We start from the raw sequence: 22,865 nt of genomic DNA on the forward strand, positions 1-22,865 counted from the left end.
CCCATCACCGAACCGCCGCGAGTCCCAATATCAGAGGAGGTAGTTCGAGGCCTCCACTTGCTTGGCCTTGACATGCCCCAAGGTGTCGCTGCCAGAGTAGCGGTAGCCTATACCGACATGGTCCCGATGGAGAGATTCCTTGTGGAGACATGTGGCGTTGAGGCAAGAACAGATGTACAAGGTGTCGCTAGCAGCTCTAAGACTTCAAGCTGTCAAGCCAACGCCGGATCCTTCAAGTCTGAGTAGGATGGCCCCTTGGGTGTCTACTACCCTGATGGCTTACATCTTGTTGTGTTAACATGAAGAACTCATATGTAGATATCCTCCTTTATAGCGTTGAGCGGTAGACAATTGGGAAGTAGGGACGCATTACCCATTGAAATGGTGGGTGATTGCTTCAGAGTTAACTAGATATAGTAGACGGCTATACTACCCAACCTTTTGGGAGCAGTCATAGAAGATTTTTCCAGTCTAGAGTGTTCTTTGGCATTGGGTTTTGATGCCGGCATGTGTCAATAGCCAAGTTCTTGGTGATCGCACGTCATGCTTCTGCTCGATGCTTCGCCAAGTTCACGCCAGCGGTTAAGCCACCTGGTCCACCACGCAGAGTAATATTTTGCTTGACTCCATGACAAAAGAGGTAAAAAAAGAAAAATCATAATTACCATAAACTCTGCTAAGCCATAGGACCTTCTATCAGCCTCGCCGTTTCGCAATCCACACTCGATGCCATTTCGTGAGCTCTTTTCACTGCATTTCGTGCTACGCTACATCTCCATACCCCATCAACAGCGTGAATCCCTCACTTTTGAAATCTTCCTACCTCCTCTCTGCCGTCTTATGCCGATATCTAGTCTGTATCATTACCCTCTATCATCTCTTCCAACTCAGATCCGAAATGCGATACCATCTTGGCAACCATGTCTCGGGCTCCCACCTCACTACCACTTATTGACACCCTGACATCTTGATCTTGACCCACAATGACAGTGAAGAAGAACTGATGTGGACATAGGTGGGACGTCTCAAGCCCCTCGATAGTCGACACAGTGGATAACGACGGCTCCGTGACAGTGAAGTAATCTGAAGCTAGAGGTTCGCTGAGCCTGAACCTGCTGAGTGCCTGGCCTTCGTGCGCATTCTTGGTATTTTCTCCTGCGTAGAGAATGTTGAGGTGCGAGTTAAACTTGGGGCAAAACCTCTGCACACCATCTGTCTGTGCAAACTTGGTGAGCTGCGCCAAATGATCCTGCATAGACTCTAGCGTATGCTCGGACTCTAGGTCCACGCAACACGGTGTAACAGTCAGAGTCGGCACACTCGCGGCCGTCAAGTCAATGGTCTGCAATCCATCTACGGAGGAAAGAGATCGCGAAGCATGATTCAGGCAGAACGTGGGGCGGGAGCATTTCGTGACATGTCCCAGTGCCTTTGCGTAGGCGAGGAGGATTGCGGCTGATGTGCGTGCATTGCGCTTGATGACGTTCCTGGGGATGACATCGGGATAGATGGTTTTGAAGTGCCGACCAAGAGGCGACTTCTGCTCCGATGCTGATGTATCGCTGTTAAGGACGGTGTCTTGGGCGCGCAAGAGATGATTCCTCCAGTACGCGTGTTCTGCATCAGGTTGTCTGATGTCTCTAATTTGACCAATTGCGTCTCCGAGAGACACGCGAGTCTCCAGCACCTTGCCAACATTCAAGAGATCATTCAAGTCCTTCTCAATCATCTTGATACTCCATGCGTCGTACAACGCGTGATGCAGTCGAAGCACAACTGCCTTCCCGTCTGAAGCCTCCAGGAACGAGAGGCGAGCAGGGGGCTGTCTGAAGTCTGAAGGCTTTCCATTTTCCTCGCTAACGTGCTCTTCGATCAAAGCTTTGATGGGCTTTGACAAGTCACTGAGTTCTGTGAAGCCTCGTCCCTCTTGCTCGCCCAGAGTAACTTGGACCAAGGCCTTGCCTGTCCAGACGAATGTTGTCCGGAGAGCCTCGTGGACTTGACAAAGTTTAGCCCAGCAACTCGCAACTCTCTGTGAATCGATGGAGTGATCGAGTCGATACACCCAAGGAGCCTCAAAGAATCTCTTGCCGCTATGTAGCCACTGCTCCAAGTGCGCACGCTGTCCTGCGAGGGTTGGCAGGACGGACTTGACGTTCTCCTTTGTAAGCCCGAGATGCTTTGCCACCAACTCGTTTTGTTCTTCCTCCTGGGCCAACAACTGCGGTTTCGGTTTCTGTGCCACGGCCTTTGGTGCAGATGTCTTTTCCTTGGCCATGTCACGGACACTCGCGCCTTTGATGATGTCAAAGACGCTCATGGTGATTCCCATATTCTTCCTTAGGAGCTTTGACAGGCGAATGGCCAAGATCGAGTCAAGGCCGACATTGACCAGATTGGTATCATAATCGACGTGCTTGCCTTTGCATCTTGTATCGAGCACCTTCTTGACCAGCTCCAGAACAGCATCGGCAGTTGGAACTAGACCGTTCAGATCAACTTTGTCGCTCAGAGCGCTTCCGTTAGGGGTGGGCTCTTTCTTTGCGTCCGCCTTCATGAGACTCATATCAAGCATCGAACCCTCTGGCTCACCCGCGATGATGAATCTCACCGCAGCCTCTAGGCGACTGCCCAAGGCTCTCGCTTCCTTTGGTGCCATCTTGGCTCTCAGTTTACCACGAAGGGCGCTGTTCTTGATCTGGAAGCTGGCAATGAGAGGGTATTCGTCATAAGCAGGTCCATTGTCTTCTGCCTGGATTTGAGCAGGCTTGAACAACTGTTCATCGCCGTCGGTGACAGCAGATCCCACAACACCATCAAACACAAACAGACTCTGGAACAGGCTTGTAGGGGCATCTCGGCTTGAAGACCTCCACAGTGTCTGGATCTTTCTGAGAGAAGCCATAGAGTTGTCACCCTTCACCTCGTCGTTCAGTCTTTGTACCCGAGCCAATGCCTCTGCAACACCGACGGCGGTCCCCTGATCCGCCAGATTGACCCTCATGGGTACCGTGTTGATGGTAGGGCCAAGCATGGCATCGTCAGCGAAACCGCCGCCAGTCGTGACGACCTCTCCGTAGACAACATCTCCTTGTCGATACAGGGACTCGCATAGTACCTTGGCCCAAGCTAGCTGAAGCGCCGCCTTGACCGTGACGCTGAGTTCCCTGCATCTTGCCTGTAGAAGCGACAACTCCTGCTCACCCAGCGTAAAATGGAAGGCGGATGACGCCTGAAGTGAGACTTCAGGGAAATCAAGTGGCGTGTATTTGTAGTCTTGAACCAGGTTGGTCCAGAAGGACACCGAGGCTCTCTGCGCAGTGGCGACTATCTTCGCAAATGGCCTGAACAGATGCAGTGTAGCTTCTTGATCATGGCGTTGGAGTCGCTTGTGGTAGTTTTCGCTCAGGATACGCCACAAGGCCTGGATCGATGTTGCGTCGTACAGGGCGTGATGAATTCTTAGCTGCACCCTGCCGGTTTTGACTACCTGACAACTGACAAGATCGCTCTGTTCAGTAGGAGACACAATACCAACCCAAGGCGCTTCATCATCTTCTGTGAATACGAAGCGCGTCCTCAGGATCTCGCAGGCTTGCACTGTATCGCCAAAAGCAGCAAAGAAGTTGTCTAGGCTGGGAGTGTCTGCTGCGAGAGCGCGTTCGGAGAGTTGGATGGTATGGATATAGGTGTAAGCGTTGTCCTCGATGGCTAAAGATGCACTGAGCATGCCCTCCTGAAGGGGCGTTGCTACGAACATGAGCGCCTTGGCCAGTCGTTGTAGAGTCTTGTCGTACACGTCTTGCTCGATGACGCTGTTGTTGAGTCCGCCTTGTATATCTTGATTCTCATCGGGGTGGATGGCCACAGCCATTGCTTCTTGAACAAGTCTTGCAGTACCTTGGATGGTTCGGGCCTTGATGACAGCATCAGGAGAGAGCTTGATCTTTTCTTCCCTGTTGATGAGCTTGACGAATGGAAGAATGGTGATGGAGTCCAGTCCGATCTGATACAGCGAGGTCTTTTCCGGTATGTCTTCCGCGCTCAGATGCAGGAGACGACTGACGATTCTCTTCACGCAGGCCAAGGACTCTCGATAGCCTTTGTCTGTCGAAACTGGCTCTGACACAGCTGCCGCAGGGGAGTGTTGGGTAATATGAGTAGACGTGTTTGCGTCATGTTGCACCGAGACAAAGTCCTCGACTCTCGCGTTCTCGTCCGTTGAGCTGCCCACAACCCTCTCGAACAACTGGCCAATGCCATCCAGCTGCGGCGTTGTCAAGGCACCTCCCGAAGAAAGCGTCAAGGTGATCTTGCCGTCGGCATGCAGGTCGATATCAATAGCCAAGGCCAGATCACTCTTGCTCTGGGTACGCACAAGACTCATCTGCCCTGGTTTAAGCTTCGCCTCCTGCTCAGGGACAACGTTGATGCTGAGCAAGCTGTCGAATAGCTTATCCTCGGATCCAGACCAGCGCTGTACCATTTCCACGCCGACAAGCGGCATGCCGTCCTGGCAGGCGTCAATGTGTGCTTCGTGGACTCTCCTGGCGATCGCGGGTAGTGTCTCGTTCCCTTGGAGACTGAGAGTCTGGATCAATGTGTTGAGGCACGGACCGACGAAACTTTCCACACCTGGGGCGACATGATCAAGGAGAGGCCGCAGTGACAAGACGAAACCGTAGATGATCGATGTTTGTCGAGTAACCTGAGCTAAACAGAGGGCAGTTGCTAACTGGAAGACGGAAGAGACTGATACCGGTACGTCAGCCGCTTGGGACTGTAGCTTAGTCTTAAGCTGAGAAATCGTGTAGCCAAGACGTAGAGTCGAACGAGTCATGGCGCCGCTGTTGTTGTCGGCCCCAACACGGCACGGTCGCAAACCGTGTAGCCTTGCCTGCCACGAGTGTCTCGTATCTTCCATCTGTGCACCTGAGAGGTTGCAATGATTAGAGAGACTCGTCAATGCACTGAGACTTGTCCTGTCGAGGGTGTCCTGTCCGCTGTAGCTCTGCTCCAGCCTCTTCCGAAGCACATCGATAGCCACGCCATCGAACAAGGCGTGGTGGATCTTCAGTGAGACGACCGTTTCGCCGGACTCATCTGTGTCTCCAATTTGCAGCCTGATTGGTGGTCGTACATTCATCCGGGCGACGATATCGGCTAGATCTTCTCCGCCGTCGAAAGGTGAGGGAGGCGATTTGAGGACAACTTGCAGGATCCGACCATCATCTTCACGCTGAACGAAACATGTTCTCAGCATGGCCTCAGATTCAACGACTCTCTCGGCTGCTTCCTTCCATCTAGCGACATCGGTGTCGTGGCAGAGACGGTAGTGGAACTGTGCCACGTACGGGACGTCCTTGTCTTTGTCACCCACGTTGTTAGCGCTCAGCCAGACCAGAGACCGGGCGACAAGGGCGGATTGCAGAGGCAAGCAGGGCAAGACAGCTTCGATCTCTTCAGCACTGGGACCGACGGGAATTGGCCCAAGATCCACTCTCTTGGCCGTATTGACCTCTTGCGGTGTGTCTGTCGTTGGCCATGTGCTGCTCGAGTCTTGGTCGGCCAGTCGAGCTAAGGATCCCACTGTGCACGAAGATGACAGAATTTCTACCATTTTGAGGTTGGGAAAGCCTCGGATTCTCAGAAGGGACAGTAGATGGACAGCCGAAAGACTGTCGATGCCCAGGCGATGGATGTTGCTTGTCGCTGTAGCCTTGACATTGACGCCCACAGCCTCCTCCACGGCAGCCACGACTGCAGACTCTTCAGCAGTCAGAGTATCATCGCTGTATGGAGATGCAGGCTCATCTTGGAAATTGAGAATGTCGGTTGCCAACTTGGCCAGCTGCTTAGTGTCGACCTTACCCGAGGCGGCCAAGTATGGGATCCTCGAGACCCAGTGCATAGTGGGCACCATGAAGGCCGGCAGCCCAGCTTCGCACTTCTGCTGGATCCTCTCCAGTAGTGCTGTCATCGCCCGGCTTTGGTTTCTCAAGGACTCGACCTCGGCTTCAATCTCGCCCTTCAGCAGACTTGTCGCCTTCCGAGCCACGAATCCCAATAGTTGCTGTGAGCTGTTGGTGCCATTGCCAGCCACGGTAGCGGCAAAGTCAAGGTCGCCCTCGCCTGCAGCAGCTTGCTTTAGAAAAGAGACGACCTCGTCGAGTTCTAGCCTTTGACCACGGATCTTGGCCTGTTGGTCCGCTCTTCCCAAGAATTCGAGGGTACCATCGTGCATCATCCTCATCATGTCGCCTGTTCTGTACATTCTCTTCTCACCGCCACCCAGTAGCGTGGTGGTCTGGAAGCTCTTCGCGTTCTCAATAGGTCTATCCAGATAACCCATGGCCACCTGCGGTCCAGCCATGCAGAGCTCTCCGGGCTGTCCTCTCTTGGCAATGACCTGTCTGTCCCCCGTATCAGGACACAAGAGCAGGGTTTCAAGACCCAGTAGCGGAAGTCCGAGATTACGGGCGTTGGAGTCGTGATGCACGGCATGACCCAAGCAGCCGATGGTGACTTCGGTTGGCCCGTAGAAGTTGAACAGAACAGGCTCATGCTGCTGGCCCTCTTGGCGGCTCGACCACAGGTCTAGAAGTTCACTCGACGCCTTTTCTCCGCCAGTCGTCACCACCTTGACCGACGGCACTTGTTCAGGTCGCAGTCCCAGCTGAGTCAAGACAGAGGGCACAGAACCGAAGTGCGTAATTCCCAGCTCGTTGATAACCTCTTTCATGCTACCGATCATGGCCGTACGGTCCTTGCCAATGACGACGCGGTAGCCCAAGTGCCAGGGCACAAAGAGTTGTGTCAAGTGGGGATCGAAGGCCCGGGACGTGAGGTTAAGATATTTGCCGTCACCCCCGAGGTTGGCCGTGCTGGGTGAGGACTCAATCAAGCGGGCGCTGAAAGAGGCAATGAAGTGACAAAGGCTTCTGTTGGAAACACGAACGCCCTTGGGACGGCCTGTAGAGCCTGATGTGTAGAGAAGGTAGCCACCGTGGCCGGGTTGTTCAGGCTCTATCTGAGAAATTGGCCAAGAGAGTACATCGTCGAGGTCTGGGATCAGCAGCGCCACTGGGTCGCTGTCGAGGTTCAAGTCCAAGTCACCGAGTAGTTCCTCCGTGGTAATGATGAGCTTTGCGTCGGCGTCACGGATGAGGAGCCTCTTCCGCTCCAGAGGCAGCTCTTCATCCACAGGGAGATATATATAGCCTGCCCTGAAGATGGCCAGGGTTGCTGCAAGCGACTTGATGTCTCTGCTCATGTACAGAGCAACGACGTCGTCGGGCTGGAGACGGGGCTCGTGAGATGCGAGCTTGGAGACGATGGCGTTGGTGAGGATGTCCAACTGGGCGTAGGTGATGGTTTTGGTCACGATCTCATCTTGATCTTCGTCTGACTCTTGAAAAATGACCTCCTCGGCTGCGATCCATTCAGGATGCTCGGATGCATGCAGAGAGAGTCTCTCAGTTGGGTTGGCTGTATCGACGTGGTCCGAGGTGGCTTGGCCACTAATCGAAATGAGACTGTGGTCCATCGTATTTTGAAGTTGCTCGAGAGGGAGCTGAGGTGACTTCAGCATAGCTTGGGCCTGGCCGATGATCTGGCCCATCATGAGATCAAGCTGTCCTTGCGAGATGCGACGCCCGTCGCCAGTGAGTTCAATAGTGCCATCGGCCTCGAAGATGTTTAGGGCAAGCGGATGTTCCACGTTGAGCGACAGAGCTTGCCCTTCCTCCCGGAAAACTTTCTGAGTGGTATTGTCCTCAGTGGCCGGGTGGTATACAAAGAGGCCTGGGAAGGGGGCGTTGCTACTCCCGCTGCTCTCATTGAGCATTTTCTTGATGTCCACGGGATGCAAGCTATGTGCGCTTCGGAAGAGCTTGGACGAATCACCCGTCATCTCGCTCCAGAGCTCCTCGGGTGAGGAGGCATTGCCTCGGACAACGACGGGAATGGTGGCCATAGCAGGGCCCATTACGCGGGCGAGATCTGGGTGAAGAATCCTCTGCGACACGACCTGACCGAACATGACGGCCTTGAGCTCCAAGTATGAAGCAAGAACGCATCCGAATGCAGATTGCAGCAGTGTCGGGAGGGTGGGTGAGGTAGAGGTAAATGCATGAGGGATGGCCCTCCTTGAGCTGAGGATTCCCTGTACCTGCTTTTGTCGGGATTGTGTCAGGTCAGGGAATGAGGCGTTCAAGGCACCAACCGTCTTCCTGAGATCCGCTAGATGACTGTTCCACAAGGAAGAAGCCTCGCTCCGCTGGGCAGCGGTTGGCAGAAGACCCAGCTCCATACCCCTCTCGAGTTGTAAGACGCTGTCAGAGCTGCCCTCAACTTGCTCCTCGTAGAGCTTCGCGACTGTGTCAAGGAGAATCTCTGACGCGACAGCGTCGTAGAGAGCGTGATGCATGCTTAGCATGAGCTTGCAACCGCCCTCGGCAAATGTGACGGACCAAGGTGGCCGAGTTGTTCTTGTCGGCGTGAGTTCCGTCTGCAGCTCCTCAGCCCATCTGGCTAGATCCTGCTCTTTGTCCCTGGGTAGCCAGGTCCAGCCCACAGTTGGTTCGCGTCGAATGATTTGCAGGATCGTGGACTGGGTTCCGATTTGAGAAGACCACGCAACGCTATTACCATTGTCCTCTGTGCTCAGTTGCGTGAGAGGAACGAAAATGGTTCTAAGGATGTCGAATCTCCGGGCAGCTTCGGTCCACGCCTTCTTCAATCGATGGCCGTCAATCTCGCCCAGGTGGCTCAAGTCAAACACACGATGGGCCCAGTACGCCTTGGGCTCGAGCATGGTCTCCACGATGAGCGATTCCTGCACAGGAGTTGCCGGTAGGATGTACAGCGTGTCTTGAGGCCGCATGATACCACGGAGCTTGCTGGTCAACGTGTCCTTGATAGAAGCTACCCAAGAGGGAGTTTCCGGGGGCACCACACCGTTGGGCTGTCCCGGTTGATCTGGTTGCTCGCCGACAACGACGTCGACCAATTCGCCGAGATATCGGCACCGCATTAGATCTAGAACTCCGATCATGCGGTTCAGCTGCCGCCTCAGGGACCACGCCAGCTTGGTAACTTGAAGAGAACTGAAACCCAATGAGGCCAAGCTATCATCTGGAGCCAATGATTCAGCTGCCACTTGGAAATGGTCGGCGATGATCTGGAGAACAGAGAGTTGCGCCTCGGTCCATTGCAGCTTCGCCTGCTGACCGTCAGATTCTGCTGAGTCATCTTTTACAACCAAACTACTTGGGTCCGACTCCTCGTAGATCTTTTGCAGAGCCTTGCGGTCGACCTTGTTGGACGCTGTCCTCGGCATCGTGGTTTCGAGCACCACGACGTGTCCGGGTACCATGTACGTGGGCAGCACATCCCTGGCCCTCTGGAAGACCTGTGTTCTAATACTGCCTGTATCAACCGCAGCTTTCTTGACGGAGACGAACGTGACGACGACTTTGTTGTTGCTGTTGTCGCCTGGACGAGAGAGATACAGCGTCTCGACGTGCTCAACAGCCGCCTCCTCGTCTTTCACACTCGCACAGGCAGCGCTGATCTCACTCAGCTCAATGCGGATGCCAGTGATCTTGATCAAGTCATCGTTTCTTCCCAGAAACTCGAAGCCGTGGTCGTTGAGACGCACCATGTCGCCTGTGAGGTAGATGCGCTCGTCAATGCCGGAACCTCCCTGGATAAAGGCCTTGGTCGTTTTGGCCTCATTTGCTAGATAGCCCTTTGCGACCTGCGCACCACCCAGAGCTAACTCGCCGACTCCATATCGTGGGACGAGCTCCCAGCGGTTATCAACCTCGCGGACGACATAGGCCGTGCAGTTTGTGAGAGGGAAGCCAACATTGGCAGCCTTGGCCTGATCCCTGCTCCTACCATAGAAGCGTCTCAGAGTAGAAACGACAGCGTTTTCTGCTGGTCCGTACGTGTTGTACGCGCGAGTGGTGATACCAGGAGCTGCCCATGCCTCGGCGACGTCTTCTGTGAGCTTCTCGCCAATGAAGGTGACGTATTGTAGAGTCGATCCCCTGATCTCTTCAACATCGATGCTGGCACCAAAGGACGGGGTGAGATGAGCATGAGTGGGACAGGATTTCCAGATGAACTCGACGAACGTGCCAAGCATTAGCTCTCTTGTACCACTGATGACGCTGCCTGCTAGACCCCAGGTGTAGAAGAGGTCCTGCACAAAAACGTCGAAGCTGTAGGCGCAGAATTGTAGCGTGCGTACTTGTTCCGTCTTGTAGTCATGCTCAACTTGGACTTGCAGGTCGCGCATGGCTTCTGCCGCCGCGGAATGCTGAATCATGACTCCCTTTGGTTCGCCAGTGGTGCCTGATGTCCACAGAAGATAGGCCAAATCTTTGCCGCCGAAGGCGCCTGAAGACATGACGCTGCGACGCGGATCGGGTCTTGTTGAGGACTTGTGATGGGCGTACTGGTCGAGAAGAATGATTCGCACACCTTCCAGGCTTTCGTGGTCGAGGCAAGGCTGGACCAAATGCAATGATTCAGTGGTTGTGAGCAATACCTTGCTCTGGGTCCGAGCGATCAGCGAAGTCCTCCTCTGCACAGGGGACGTATCATCAATGGGGCACCAGGCCGAGCCAGCCTTCAAGATGGCCAAGATGGCGACGTAGAGTTCAACGCTGCGTTGGAGGCAGATTGGGATGATGTCAATGTCTTCCTCGCGCAAGATATTTGCTAAGCCATTGGCTCTAGCGTCTAGATCTGCATAGCTCATCTCCACTGGAGGCGAGTCTAGGGACGTGTAGAAGCTCAAGGCCAAGCGGTCAGGGGTTGACACGGCTTGGTCCTCGAATTGGGAGTGTAGTAGCTCTGCTCGATCCTTAACCCCTTCTGGCTTTGCAGCCGGAACTGTCCCTTCTGCAGAGAGCAAGCTCCTGGGTAGACGGGCCGGTAGCTTTTGAACCATTTCCCCAGGAAATGAACGAAGCATGGTTTCCGTAATTGCAGCAAACTGCCTCACGATGCACGTTGCGGAGGGCGCTGAGAGGGCATCCCCACGATATGTGAGCTTGAACGTCATCTTGTCGAGCTGCCCTACGGATCGAGGCAAGACCTCGGCAAACATGTCAAAGTCGTAACGTATAGCCGGATTCTGGATCTCAGTCCAAGGGACAGGGACTGCCTCATGATCAGATTGAGGATATGCTTGCAAGGCTAGGGCAGTGCTATACGGCAATGTCTTGAAGATGCCAAACGATGTGTGTCGGTGGCTCTGCGCTAGCCTCGAGGAAGATGCAAGGTTTGTGACAAGGTCGATGATGGTCTGCGTCTCAGGTAGGGCAACGCGGCATGGCACCACAGAAAAGGTGGGTGCGTGGGAGGGCAGATGAGAGCCTGATATGACGCTTCCAAAGACGATGTCTCCGGTATCTGCTTCAGAGAAGAGTTGCAAGAGCAGGGACCAAGACGCCTGTAGAATGGACAGAGGAGATGCGCCCAAGGCCCTGCTCTTGTCTTCCAAAGCTTGCCACGAGAGGTCGCTCGTGAACTGGACCATGTCATGCCCAGGCTCCGATGCTTTAGATCCATTGCCGCTCAGGGCATCAAAGCTCTCAGTTTCCCAGTCTTTCACCAACTCTCGCCACAAGTTGTCCGTCTCGGGGTTTATGTTAGACATCCACTCCAACACAGCCTCGTAGATGCCTTGTCTTGGTAGAGGTTCCAAACCAGCATACCGCCTGGCTATATCGCTCATGAGCGCCTCAAGCGATGCGCCGTCGCAGATGCAGTGGGCAACGCTGATGATCAAGAGACCAGAACCGGACTCGGGCTCAATTATTTGTGCGTGATACAGTTTCTGAGAATCGAGGGAGATGTTCTCTTCAGCCAAGTCGAGCCAGGTTTTGACATCGCCAACACTTCCTCTTCTGTGTACAACCCGGTTCGAGTTGCTGTCCAATCGACGCCATGCCTCTGATGATAGGATGACCTGGGCAAAAGGTGACAGCGAATCGTCGCATGGCATCATTGTACATCGGTAAATGGCCTGCTCAGTCATCACAGCCTCAACAACCCCCTTCAGGGCCTCGGACGAGACGTCGGGTTTGAGGTTCAGAACAGAATGGCTGATGTAGCTGCGCTTGTCCATAGCCAAGCTCACAGCCAGCTGGCTCTGCGTGCATGTTGCGGGAAGGACCATCTCAACATCGGCCTCACTGGTGATGTTAAGCTTTTCGAGGGCTTCAGGCATATGCCTGGATGAAAAGTCGCCAAGTTGACACTGCATCTTGGCCAAGTCGTCTCCATTTCGCAGAGAGGGGAAGAATACGGAGCGAATACTAGCTCCAGAGGCGAGAAGCGAGACCAAAGATGGCTGCAGCTGCCCTTCAGATCCGCAGCTGGGCCATTTCTTCCTGATATCACGCAACAGCCTCATTGCGCGGAGACTGTCCATGCCAGCATCTGCGAGCGGCATGGTAGCCGTAATAGTGCCCGAGTCATCACCCAGAACTTCCGACGCGATATCGACGAGCTCTTGCTCTAGCTTGGCGTCTTGGGGGTCCAGCAGGGGCTCTTCTTGAGCAGGCTCTGGCTGCTCGGAAACACGGTCTTGTTTCAAGGTCTCCCGCACGTATGCCGAGGCGGCTTTGCGATCGACCTTGCCAGATGCAGACTTCGGGAGTGCGTCGACTTGAAGAAGCTTGAAGGGCCTCATGTAGTCGGGGAGGTATCGTTCGGCAGCCCCGAGACACTTTTCGCGGACAGGTTCGAAGTCAAGTTCGGAACAGACGACGAGGCTCACAACCTTTTCAGAACCAGTCCCAGAAGTCTCTTGTTTCCAGACACAAGATAGCACCTCTCGCACATTCTCGACTTTGCTGGCCAGAACGCTATCGATCTCACCCAACTCGACACGTCTTCCGCTGAGCTTGACTTGGTCATCAGATATCCTGCCCAGGAACTCAACAGCGGGTTCACCGTGGGAGTCCCAGACAATCCTAGCTCGGTCACCCGTTCTGTACGCTCTACCCCATCTTCCATCGTCGACGAAAGCGCGGCTTGTCTCTTCGGAACGGTTGAGGTAGCCATCCCTGCTAGCCTGTGGGCCGGTGATGACAAGTTCTCCTATCGCGCCCATGGGCACAGGACTCAGGGTTTTCGACTGCTCATCGACGATGAGGGTGCCGCATGTAGCTAGGGGCGTTCCCAGAACGGAGCCTCGCTGATCTGCTGGAACATGGGCCTGGGCGATGCAGTAGATGGCCGTCTCCGTTGGTCCGTAGCCGTTGTAGATGCCTCTAGGTTTATGGCCATGATCCTCGGTTGGATTGTTGCGTGCAAAGTTTTGCAGTAGACGTGCATTTAGCGTTTCTCCACCAACCATGAGACCTTGGAGCGACGCCGGACCCAACAAGTTGGCAAAAGAAGGGGTGATGTTGGTCATGTCGGCCGCGAGAGTTGTAACAGTCTTGTCAATGTCCTGCAAAGTGGACTCGCGCGGGGCGCAGCAGAGCGTTGAACCTGAGCTGAGTGTCCAGAAGATCTCGAAGAGGGAAATGTCAAAGGTAGGAGCTGCACCCTGAAACCATCTGATAGGCTCTGGTGATGTTGGTGAGGGAAACCCATAGTGAGAGCTCAGGGCGGAGATGGTGCATGCTGCTGAGATGTGGCTAACAACCACACCTTTCGGCATGCCAGTGGTTCCAGAGGTGTATAGGATGTAGGCAGCGTCAGTCTCCTTGATGGATGACGACGGCTGTCTTTCCGATATGGCGTCGCATGCTGCGAGATATGGAGTCACGCTGATCGTGGTGATAGCAGTGGATCCTGGCAGCGTTGATGTGACCACGAGGACTGCGGCTGGCTTCAGATCCTCCATCAGAGCTTCCCGTCTCTCTTCAGGGGCGTCCACGGGTATGGGACAGAAAGCCATGCCAGCCTTCAGTACAGCCAAGTAGCTGATGTACAGCTCCGGACAGGGTCCTATCAGGACAGCAACTGTCTTGGCTGACGGTTTTGACTGCGCGACCAGATCAGCTGCCAGGACGTTTGCTGCGTTTTCGACCTGTTTATAGGTATATTGAACCCTCTTCCCACTTTCGAGGCTGACGAGAAAGTCCAGGGCCGTTCTATCGGGATACTCTATAGCACGTTGCTCAAACCACCGGTGAAGGAGAGCAGGTCCAACTGGCTCCTCGGGGAACAAGGGGAGGGGTCTGGACTTTGGTGGAAAGTTGAGCGCAGAAGGCTGTGTCCATTCTTCCTTCAGGCCAAGGATGAGGTCATCCAGCATCCTACCCAGGGCATCAAGAGCTGCTGCAGGTATGAGGTTGGCCTGAGCGGCCAACCCTACTTGTCCGGTTGCTGCATCTCTGTGCAGCTGCAAGGCCTAATCTGCATGTCAACTATATGAGCTACCAACATTGTCCAGATTAACGCACCTTTCCCTTGCCAATCGAAAAGTCGGTCGGGATGTCATCAACATTAGCACATTGAATGAATTCAAATGTTGACCTCCCATCATGGCTGAAACGGGCCAAGATGAGCCCGCCGCGTGTAGAATCTTGAATACAGTATGGCTCATCGTGATCAAGCACCACTATACGCGAGACGAGCTCTACAAAGGCTTTCACAGATTTCTGCTCGTCGGGACCTTCCTCGAGAGAACTTGTCCAATGCAGTACTTGAGGCTCATCTCCAGTTGTTTCTGAGTATAGGGTACTCAATTGTTGAAGAGAATGTAGTGGCCGGAGCCGCGTGACTGGTGGCTGGGGCTTGGATGCCATGTCGTTCATGTTGCTGTTGATCTCGCAACTATCTAGAGTGCATAATCATTAGAAAATTCTACTGTTTGGTGTATTATGCGCGACTACATATTCAAACACTACCGAGCAAGTGCCGCGATCGGTCACACAGTGGAACAATCGCGGTACCTATGCTGTACTTGCCTCCAAGTATTCTTCATGTATCTTGCCATCCATATTACCTCATCGCCCTCGGTACTTTACATCAAGCTCGCCATGGTTCGTGGGGGCGGGGTGAGTTCCTTGTTGTTTCGTGAGATGAGGCAATTGAAGTGATCATCTGATTAGATTATTCTGATTTGCCTGATTGATAATCCCTCGGAGATGAAAATTTGCTTAAAACCCTGTTGCGCTCCAATGGGGCCGGGAGTGTTACATTGGAGGAATATCACTACCCCTTTTCCTCTACCAACACGGGGACAAACTTGACGGGTTTTTTCAACTCGGCCGATACTAGTGAACCTTGTTGATCTACCTGCCGAATGGGGCAGTTTGCGCAGTTGACTCCAGATTCAGATATTATCGGATCAATTTCACTCCGACTCGACGATCACTCGGCCTGGCTCGGTTCTTTCAATTCGATATTCAAGTTCCTGACATTGATGATCCATACGATGACTACTTGCTATCCACATACTGTACCAAGCTAACTACCTAGACAAAATGCCCCTCTTGAAAGAATCTCTCCCGCTGCAGAGCGAATAGAATCGCCGTCTTGTGCGGCAGATGGAACCGCTTCTTCTTCTCCTGCGGCAAATACTTGTTCTGGATATGAACATGGCTCAAGTCGAAGCGAGGCTCGGCAATGACCTGCTTCGTCCGCGGGTCCCGAAGGAAGCAGCAGTGCTTGATCGACGTCGCCACAGCCTGGTACCGCTTACCCCCACGGAATCTCTCTTCGCCAACAATGATGTGCGAGTTTTGATCATGGTCTCCGACGGTGATGTTGCAGTTGGAGTTGAAGAAGCAGGCTGCGTTGTCTTCCTTGGCCCACCCCAGCTCCGTGTACCCAGCCAGTTCGCCGTCCCACTCGAATACGCATGACATGGTATGCGGATCGGCAAGCTGCTCGGCCAGATACTTTCGATGATGCTCGTCCGGTCCGCGCTCCTTCCATGACGCGTTAACGCGGTCCGAGTTCTGCCACCGCTTGTACGTTTCAAAGTGAACAGGGTTCTCGGCATCGATATGCCGGATCTGCAGCACCTGTCCGAGCTCAACGATGTAGCGCGAGTAGATGACGGTGCCGGGCTTGGGCTTGGCTGGTCGCACTGGATGGACTGTGCAGACGTTGCCTTTGCGCGTGAAGCCCATCTGGTTGGCGAAGACGCCCATGGTGCCGTTGAAGCCAGGGAAGCTCGTCACTTCAGGCCGGGAACGGAGCCAGTGCTGCGAGTCTGGTGCACCTGCGCCCTGCCAGAAGACGTCTCGAGAGATCCAGTAGATGGTATCCTTTGGTGTTGTGCTTGGTGAAAATGGTGATAGCACTCCCAAGCCGGTGCATCGCAGGTATTCACCCACTCGTTCGCTGTCGACCGAGACAGCAATAAGGTCGTCTTCTCTGTGATCAGGATGCAGCCACAAGGCATACACCGATGCCCATGCCAACGCGAGGTCCTGTTGCTGGCCCTCGGAAGCAAACGGCGAGCGAGAAAAGCTTTCATCAAAGCTCAGCAGCTCGAGCGCAAAGACTTGATCAAACTCGGCCCTGTCATCATTGACCATGGCCGGCGAGATTCTGGTCTGTGTGCCATCTGTTGCCCAACGAGCCAAGGCTCGGTCTCCGGATCCGACAACATGGTCGGTGCCAGTGTTATTCTTGGTGGTCTCGATCCATATTTCAGTCTTGCCGTCGGGTAGTTTGAAAGATATCTTGTTGGGCTTGCCCAGAAGCGTCTCGACGTGAGACTTTGCGTCGTCGATGTACATGCCCATTTTCGAGAGTTGATGACCTGTGTAAGCACTGTTAGTAGACGGTATGATGGTCTCGGGTAGCCTAATAGTTAATATGAGTGCTGGGTTATTCACAAATCAAACAAATACTTACAGCGCAGTAGGATAATAACACAGCGGATTCTTGCAATTGAAAAGTAATATTTCTTGGACGGGTAACCAGTCCATCTAAAGTATCTCAAACATGACTACTTATTCAACTCTACAATTCACAATGACACGGCTTTGCTATTCCCCCGATGCAAGTGGTCTACGTCCAAGCCAAGTTGCTCAATTGTGCAAGCGAGGTGCTCACAGTGCGTATGTACTCCGCATGTCACAATGTCAAGCTTTCGGCACTTGGCTGCACCCTGGAGGGTGGCGTATTAAGCATAAACTAAGCCAAGCCGGCAGTGTCGACGTCACTCAGCAAGGGCCCCTGTCTTCATCCCGCCCCTGGACATGGTTATTGGACAGCTTGACCTTAGCCACTATGACCAAATGGGTACCCCCATGGATGATGAATACGAAAGAACTTGTGGGACGAACGAAAGGTCCCTTTGAATGTCACTCTTCACCATAAGTCTCTCACTCGCCAAACACCTTCCCAACCTGGCACACACCCTGTTGCGTGATCCGTAGATCTTCACTTTATATAATGCTGACAACTTGGCAACGCTGGATCCCTTGACTAATGCCAAGACTCGGTTGCAACGCTGAGCCAACACGGAGGATTTCATTACACTTAGCGCAATGCACTACCTGGCATGTACATCCCATGTGCCGTGGCTCCGCAATCGGAGAGATCCGAGGGTTTCTCCCCCTTATCGAAAAAATCAGTGAGATGTGGGTTATCGACAAGTTTATGGATGTGCCTCGACGGAGTTCGATGAGCGACAAGTCCGACATCCTCTGCACCATCCGACATGGCGAACAACGATGGGAAAAGCTTCCCACCGAGGAAATGGTACAGACGGGTGCCGTTTCTGTCAACAAAGCCTATTGAGACAGCACTGACGGAACGATACTTGCATTCATCTCCAAGCACAGAAGATGCTGGGATCAGAGAAAAGACAGCTTTGCCAGAGTCGACGGCAAACTGGCTGTCAATATTGTTATTCAGCTGGTTAAGTCCTCTTTTGAGAACTGGATACACCAGACCCCTTCAAACCGACGACCTGTATGACATGCCCGGCAACAGATTGGCCGAAGACCATGCAGATAAACTCGAAAAATGCTGGTCTGAGAGGCTGGAGAAAAACAGCAACCAAAAAGTTCCCTCTGGGATGATCACATGGAGGCCTTTCTGGGCGAGGCGCACAACTGACGCCACCGTCTTGGCCATGGCTCTCAACGACGTCTGCTTCCGATGGTTCTGGATAGGAGGTTTCTTCAAGTTGTGCGGCGACTTGTCGCAAATGGTCTCTCCAGTCCTCATCAGATTTCTCATCGCCACATTGAAGGACCCATCACAGTCGGCTTTGCGTTCGGGTTTTGGCTATGCGGTTGGGCTATTTGTTCTGCTCGTCTTCTCCGTCACGTCCAACGTTCATGGTTTCTACCGCTCATACACGACGGGCATCTTGTTGCGAGGCGCCCTCATGCATGCCATTTATCGCAGGGCGACGACGCAGCTCACTGAAAGGGCCAAACTCAAACACGGCCTCGGCACGGGCAAGTTGATGAGCTTGATGAGTGCCGACGTGACGCGCGTGGACTTTTGCTGCGGCTTCTTTCACTCCGCGTGGACCAGTGTCCTTCAGATCCTTCTCTGCTTTGCCTTGACAGTGTGGTCGCTGGGCTACAGTGCATTGCCTGGATTTGGCCTGCTGGCGCTGCTTTATCCGCTGCAGACATACATGATGGGGATGCTATTACGTCTGCGACGAGGCAGCATGCCCTTTACTGATGCGCGCGTCAAGGCCGTCGTTGAGGCCGTATCGACCATTCGTCTAGTCAAGACCAACGCCTATGAGAAGAGCCTGCTCGCAAAGGTCGGAAAGCTGAGGTCCGACGAAGTCGTCTACATCCGCAAGAGAATGCTTCTCCGGGCTCTCAACATCGCCGTCTCATACACTGCCCCCACACTCGCCTCTGTCGTTAGCATAGTGTGTTATGGAGCGACGAACAAGAATGGCATGGAGCCAAGTGTGGTCTTTTCTGCGCTCGCCTTCTTCTTATTGTTGAGGACGCCGCTGCAAGCTTTACCTGTTGCACTTTCGGCTATAGCAGATGCCCGCGCGGCACTCGAGCGCTTGGCTGCCTTTATGCTCGCGTCTGACGTAGTCCCGACAAATGAGTCTGGACTGCACTCGGGCCGTGGTGAGGGATTATCGGCTGATGTGGTGATTCAAGTTGAGGATGCCACGTTTGCGTATCACGATGACGAGGAACTCCTGGCAGACGACGCGAATGAGAAAGCTTCGCCAGTCAATGAGAGCAAGAGCCAAAGCCAAAGACTACGCCTTGATTCACTTGTGGTCAAGAGGAATCAGCTTGTCTGTATCGTTGGCCCTGTTGCATCAGGCAAATCCTCGGTTCTCAGGGCGCTCCTAGGAGACATGCAACTTCTCCAGTCTCGTTCGTGCCAGCTCAACCTCGAGGCCTCGTTGCCATCTTCCCAGCTTTCCTACGCCCCGCAGACAGCCTGGCTGCTCAGTGAGACGGTGCGAGAGAACATCGTCTTTGGCAGGCCACTGGATCTAACTTGGTATAACGAAGTTCTAAGTCGGTGCTGTTTGCATCAGGACCTAGAGAGGCTGCCCGACGGCGACATGACGGTCGTTGGCGAGATGGGTGTCTCTTTATCAGGAGGCCAAAAGCAGCGTGTGAGTCTCGCTAGGGCCATCTACGGGAGAAGCCCGCTACTCTTTCTTGACGACTGTTTCTCAGCTCTGGATGCGCATGTTGGATCCCGGGTCTTTGACATGGTGATCAACCAAGCGCGGAGAAACAACGAGGGCACCATAGTTCTGGTGACGCATTCCATGGTGTTTGCTCGACAGGCGGATCATATTGTCTACCTGGAAGGAGGTCGCATTGTGGAACAGGGCTCGTATGAGCTTTTATCCAGCCATGATGGCCCCTTTTCTCGCTTTGCGGGAGCCCCTGACTCAGACTCTGAGTCGACTCACTCTGGCAGTGACTCCGAGCAACCGGAAGATACAGAAATCAAGGCCGAGGAGCAAGACACTGTCGCTGAAAAGCCAAAAGAACAGCTCAAGGCCCGAGGCAACGAGATCATGCAGAGCGAGGAGAGACTCGTCGGTTCAGTCAGCGGTAGGACCTACATCCGCTACGTGCAGTTCGGCAACGCCTGGCTCACGGTTCCCTTCTTCATCACGTCCATCTTCATCTACCAAGGCTCAAGCATCGTCTCTCCGCTGTGGCTGAGCTGGTGGCAAGATACCAAGTACGAATCCATCTCTGAGGACGCATACATGGGAGGCTACGCTGCGTTCGGTATTGGACAGTCTCTGGGTCTATTCTGCATGAACGCTACATTTGCCCTCTTCTGCTTCTGGTGCTCCAACAATCTTCACCGCGCGGCCATGTCGAGTATACTCCTCGCGCCCGTGGCTTTCTTCGATACGACGCCTCAGGGACGTATCACTCATCGGTTCAGCAAGGACGTCGACGCTGTGGATAACGTCGTGGGTGAGACGCTGCGACTCTTCATCTCAACGTCGGTACAGGCAATTGGCACCATCATTGTCGTGACCATTATCCTACCGCCCTTCATCGCAATAGCCGCCGCGCTGCTGCTCGCCTACACCTGGACGGGCATGTACTTCCGCCCTTCGTCGCGCGAACTGCGTCGTCTCAACAATCTGCTCCGCAGCCGAATCTACGAGCACTTTGGAGAGTCCCTTTCCGGCCTGCCCACCCTCAAGGCTTTCGGCGCCGTGCCTCGCTTCGTCGCGGACAATTCACGCAAGATTGACACCGAGAACACGGCCTACTGGCTCTCAATAGCGTGTCAGCGCTGGCTCAACCTCCGTCTGGACCTCTGCGGTGCGACACTCGTGCTGGTTGCCGGTCTACTCGTTGTGGGGCTTCGAGACACGATTCCTCCGTCATCGGGAGGTGTGGTGTTGTCATACGTTGTCACAGCGCAAGCCGTCTTTGGCAACATGATTCGCCAGAGCGCCGAGATTGAGAATAACATGAACTCGGTCGAGAGGATGCTTCATTATGTGTTTGACATCCAGCAAGAGCCTACCCACGAGGTCAAAGATGTGGACGATGGCCTGAAGAATGGTGAATGGCCGCGTGATGGACATGTCCAATTCCAGTCTCTGACACTCAGTCATCGTCCCGGTTTAGAACCTGCACTGAGAGATGTTACTCTGGATATAAAGCCGGGTGAGAAGGTTGGCATCGTTGGCCGTACTGGAGCAGGAAAGACGACCTGTAAGTACCTTACCCCGTCGCTTGTCCCGTCTAGGCTGCGGTTCTTCAACAGTCACTAACCATACATCAGTAATAACTGCTCTGCTGAGGATCACTGAGCCTACAAGTGGCAGAATCCTTATCGACGGAGTGGACATTCACACGGTCGGCCTGCATCTTCTCCGATCAAACTTGTCAGTCATTAGCCAAGACGCTATCCTCCTGGCCGGAACAATCCGGTACAACCTGGATCCATTCCAGCAGTACGACGATGAGTGGCTACGCCAATGCTTGAGGAGAGTTGGACTCGACCAACCAGACTCTAGTTCAATCGTGGAACAGGGAAGTGATTGTGAGAAGAACCATGGATCCGAGCTCAGCGCTGGCAGTCCGAGTTTGACTCTAGACTCGGAGGTCAAGGAGAATGGTGCCAACATCTCTCATGGCCAACGGTCCCTGATCTCAATTGCCCGAGCACTTGTGCGTCGATCCAAGATTGTCATTCTTGACGAAGCCACTGCGTCTATCGACGGCAGAACTGACATGGAGCTTCAAGTGATGCTGAATGAGGTTATGGGTGATGCTACAGTTCTGACCGTGGCTCATCGACTCGACACCATTATTTCCACGTGTGATAGAGTAGTTGTGATGGACAGTGGCAGGGTCGCTGAGTTTGATACCATCCCGGCGCTCTATTCCAGGCCAGACAGTCTATTTAGGGTGCTCTGCGATGCCGCCAAGATCACTGTTCGAGGGGTGTAGACGACAGGCGTGGTTATTTACACAATAATTCCTTCCCATATTGAAACGTCACCAGATAGAGCCAAACCTTCAGCACCAATATCTACAGCGCGCTCGAGCCAAAGAAAGCACCCGTTCTTAATAGTAATAGTCTAACAACTCAACTTTTAGTAATGATTAACTGGGGTTGATGATGAGGGCAACACTTCTCGTGTCAAGAGGAGACATCCGTTACAGTAGCAATGCAGGGCGGGCTGGGATCAAATTCCTCCCGATAACATGCATGATCAGTCAGTCGATCAAGACTCTCGCCTATTACTAATGAATACATAATTACTTAAAAACTGGGCAAGGTAAGCACTATGTCCTCGCCCAGGAACGGCGAGAATGGTCCGATATTCTCCTGTGTCAAGACCGATCTTGGCCGGGCAGACTCTCCTTGGCTGGTCTACCAACAAGCCCGTCTCGTGAACCGTCTAATTCTGCACTCCTTTAACCGGGGTTACATCCCTCCTGGTCCAAAGAGGTAACGAACCATGTGGGCGCCAAGCAAACCGACGAACACTTGACCGTTGCCGAACAAGGGGTAGGATCAGCACTAGAAGTCCCCCATCTGACAAGTTGAGTTCGCGTAGAGAGCCGACGTCGGTAATACCCACACCTCAAGAAAAAAAAACTCTCTTTTATCAGATCCTTGATAATCTCTCTCGGGGTAGTCACCGCATCCGAACGTGTGCCCCGCAAGTTCTCGGCATGACTATTTGTTGGAACGCGTGGGTGATGCGTGGGATTAGCGTCGACCTGTTGGTTCTTGAACGTTACATTCTGTGACCGGTCCCCAACGTTGGTTACGGCGTGGGGACTTGTGTTAACCTGGATTGGTACGGATCATCCTTGATCAGATAAAATGGAAAGCATGGGGGGGAGGCGAACTTTGTACCACAATTTTTGGGTATTTCTTTTCGTGTCTCCTCGGGATCTGCGTGAATATTCTCCAGT

At 53.6% G+C, this 22,865-nt stretch overlaps 3 protein-coding genes across 3 annotated transcripts; 1 reads left to right on the forward strand and 2 right to left on the reverse strand.

Moving 5' to 3' along the window:
* Positions 1-850: 850 nt before the first annotated feature.
* On the reverse strand, positions 851-14,792 carry NCS57_01350900 (uncharacterized protein; the record flags this gene model as incomplete). Its single annotated transcript, XM_053063142.1, has 2 exons — positions 851-14,386; positions 14,439-14,792. 2 exons carry the CDS (start codon positions 14,790-14,792, stop codon positions 851-853), a joined length of 13,890 nt encoding a protein of 4,629 aa, XP_052908037.1.
* A 663-nt stretch (positions 14,793-15,455) lies between these two features.
* NCS57_01351000 (AlcB domain-containing protein) lies at positions 15,456-16,736 on the reverse strand (the record flags this gene model as incomplete). The annotated part of the gene is made up of 1 exon (XM_053063143.1): positions 15,456-16,736. One exon carries the CDS (start codon positions 16,734-16,736, stop codon positions 15,456-15,458), a length of 1,281 nt encoding a protein of 426 aa, XP_052908038.1.
* A 1,340-nt stretch (positions 16,737-18,076) lies between these two features.
* NCS57_01351100 (uncharacterized protein) lies at positions 18,077-21,887 on the forward strand (the record flags this gene model as incomplete). Its single annotated transcript, XM_053063144.1, has 2 exons — positions 18,077-21,146; positions 21,217-21,887. The coding sequence occupies 2 exons, from the start codon at positions 18,077-18,079 to the stop codon at positions 21,885-21,887; spliced, it is 3,741 nt and encodes a 1,246-aa protein (XP_052908039.1).
* Positions 21,888-22,865: the final 978 nt, after the last annotated feature.

The sequence above is a fragment of the Fusarium keratoplasticum genome, chromosome 11 (assembly GCF_025433545.1).
Source record: "Fusarium keratoplasticum isolate Fu6.1 chromosome 11, whole genome shotgun sequence".
In the NCBI taxonomy this organism is placed as follows: domain Eukaryota; kingdom Fungi; phylum Ascomycota; class Sordariomycetes; order Hypocreales; family Nectriaceae; genus Fusarium; species Fusarium keratoplasticum.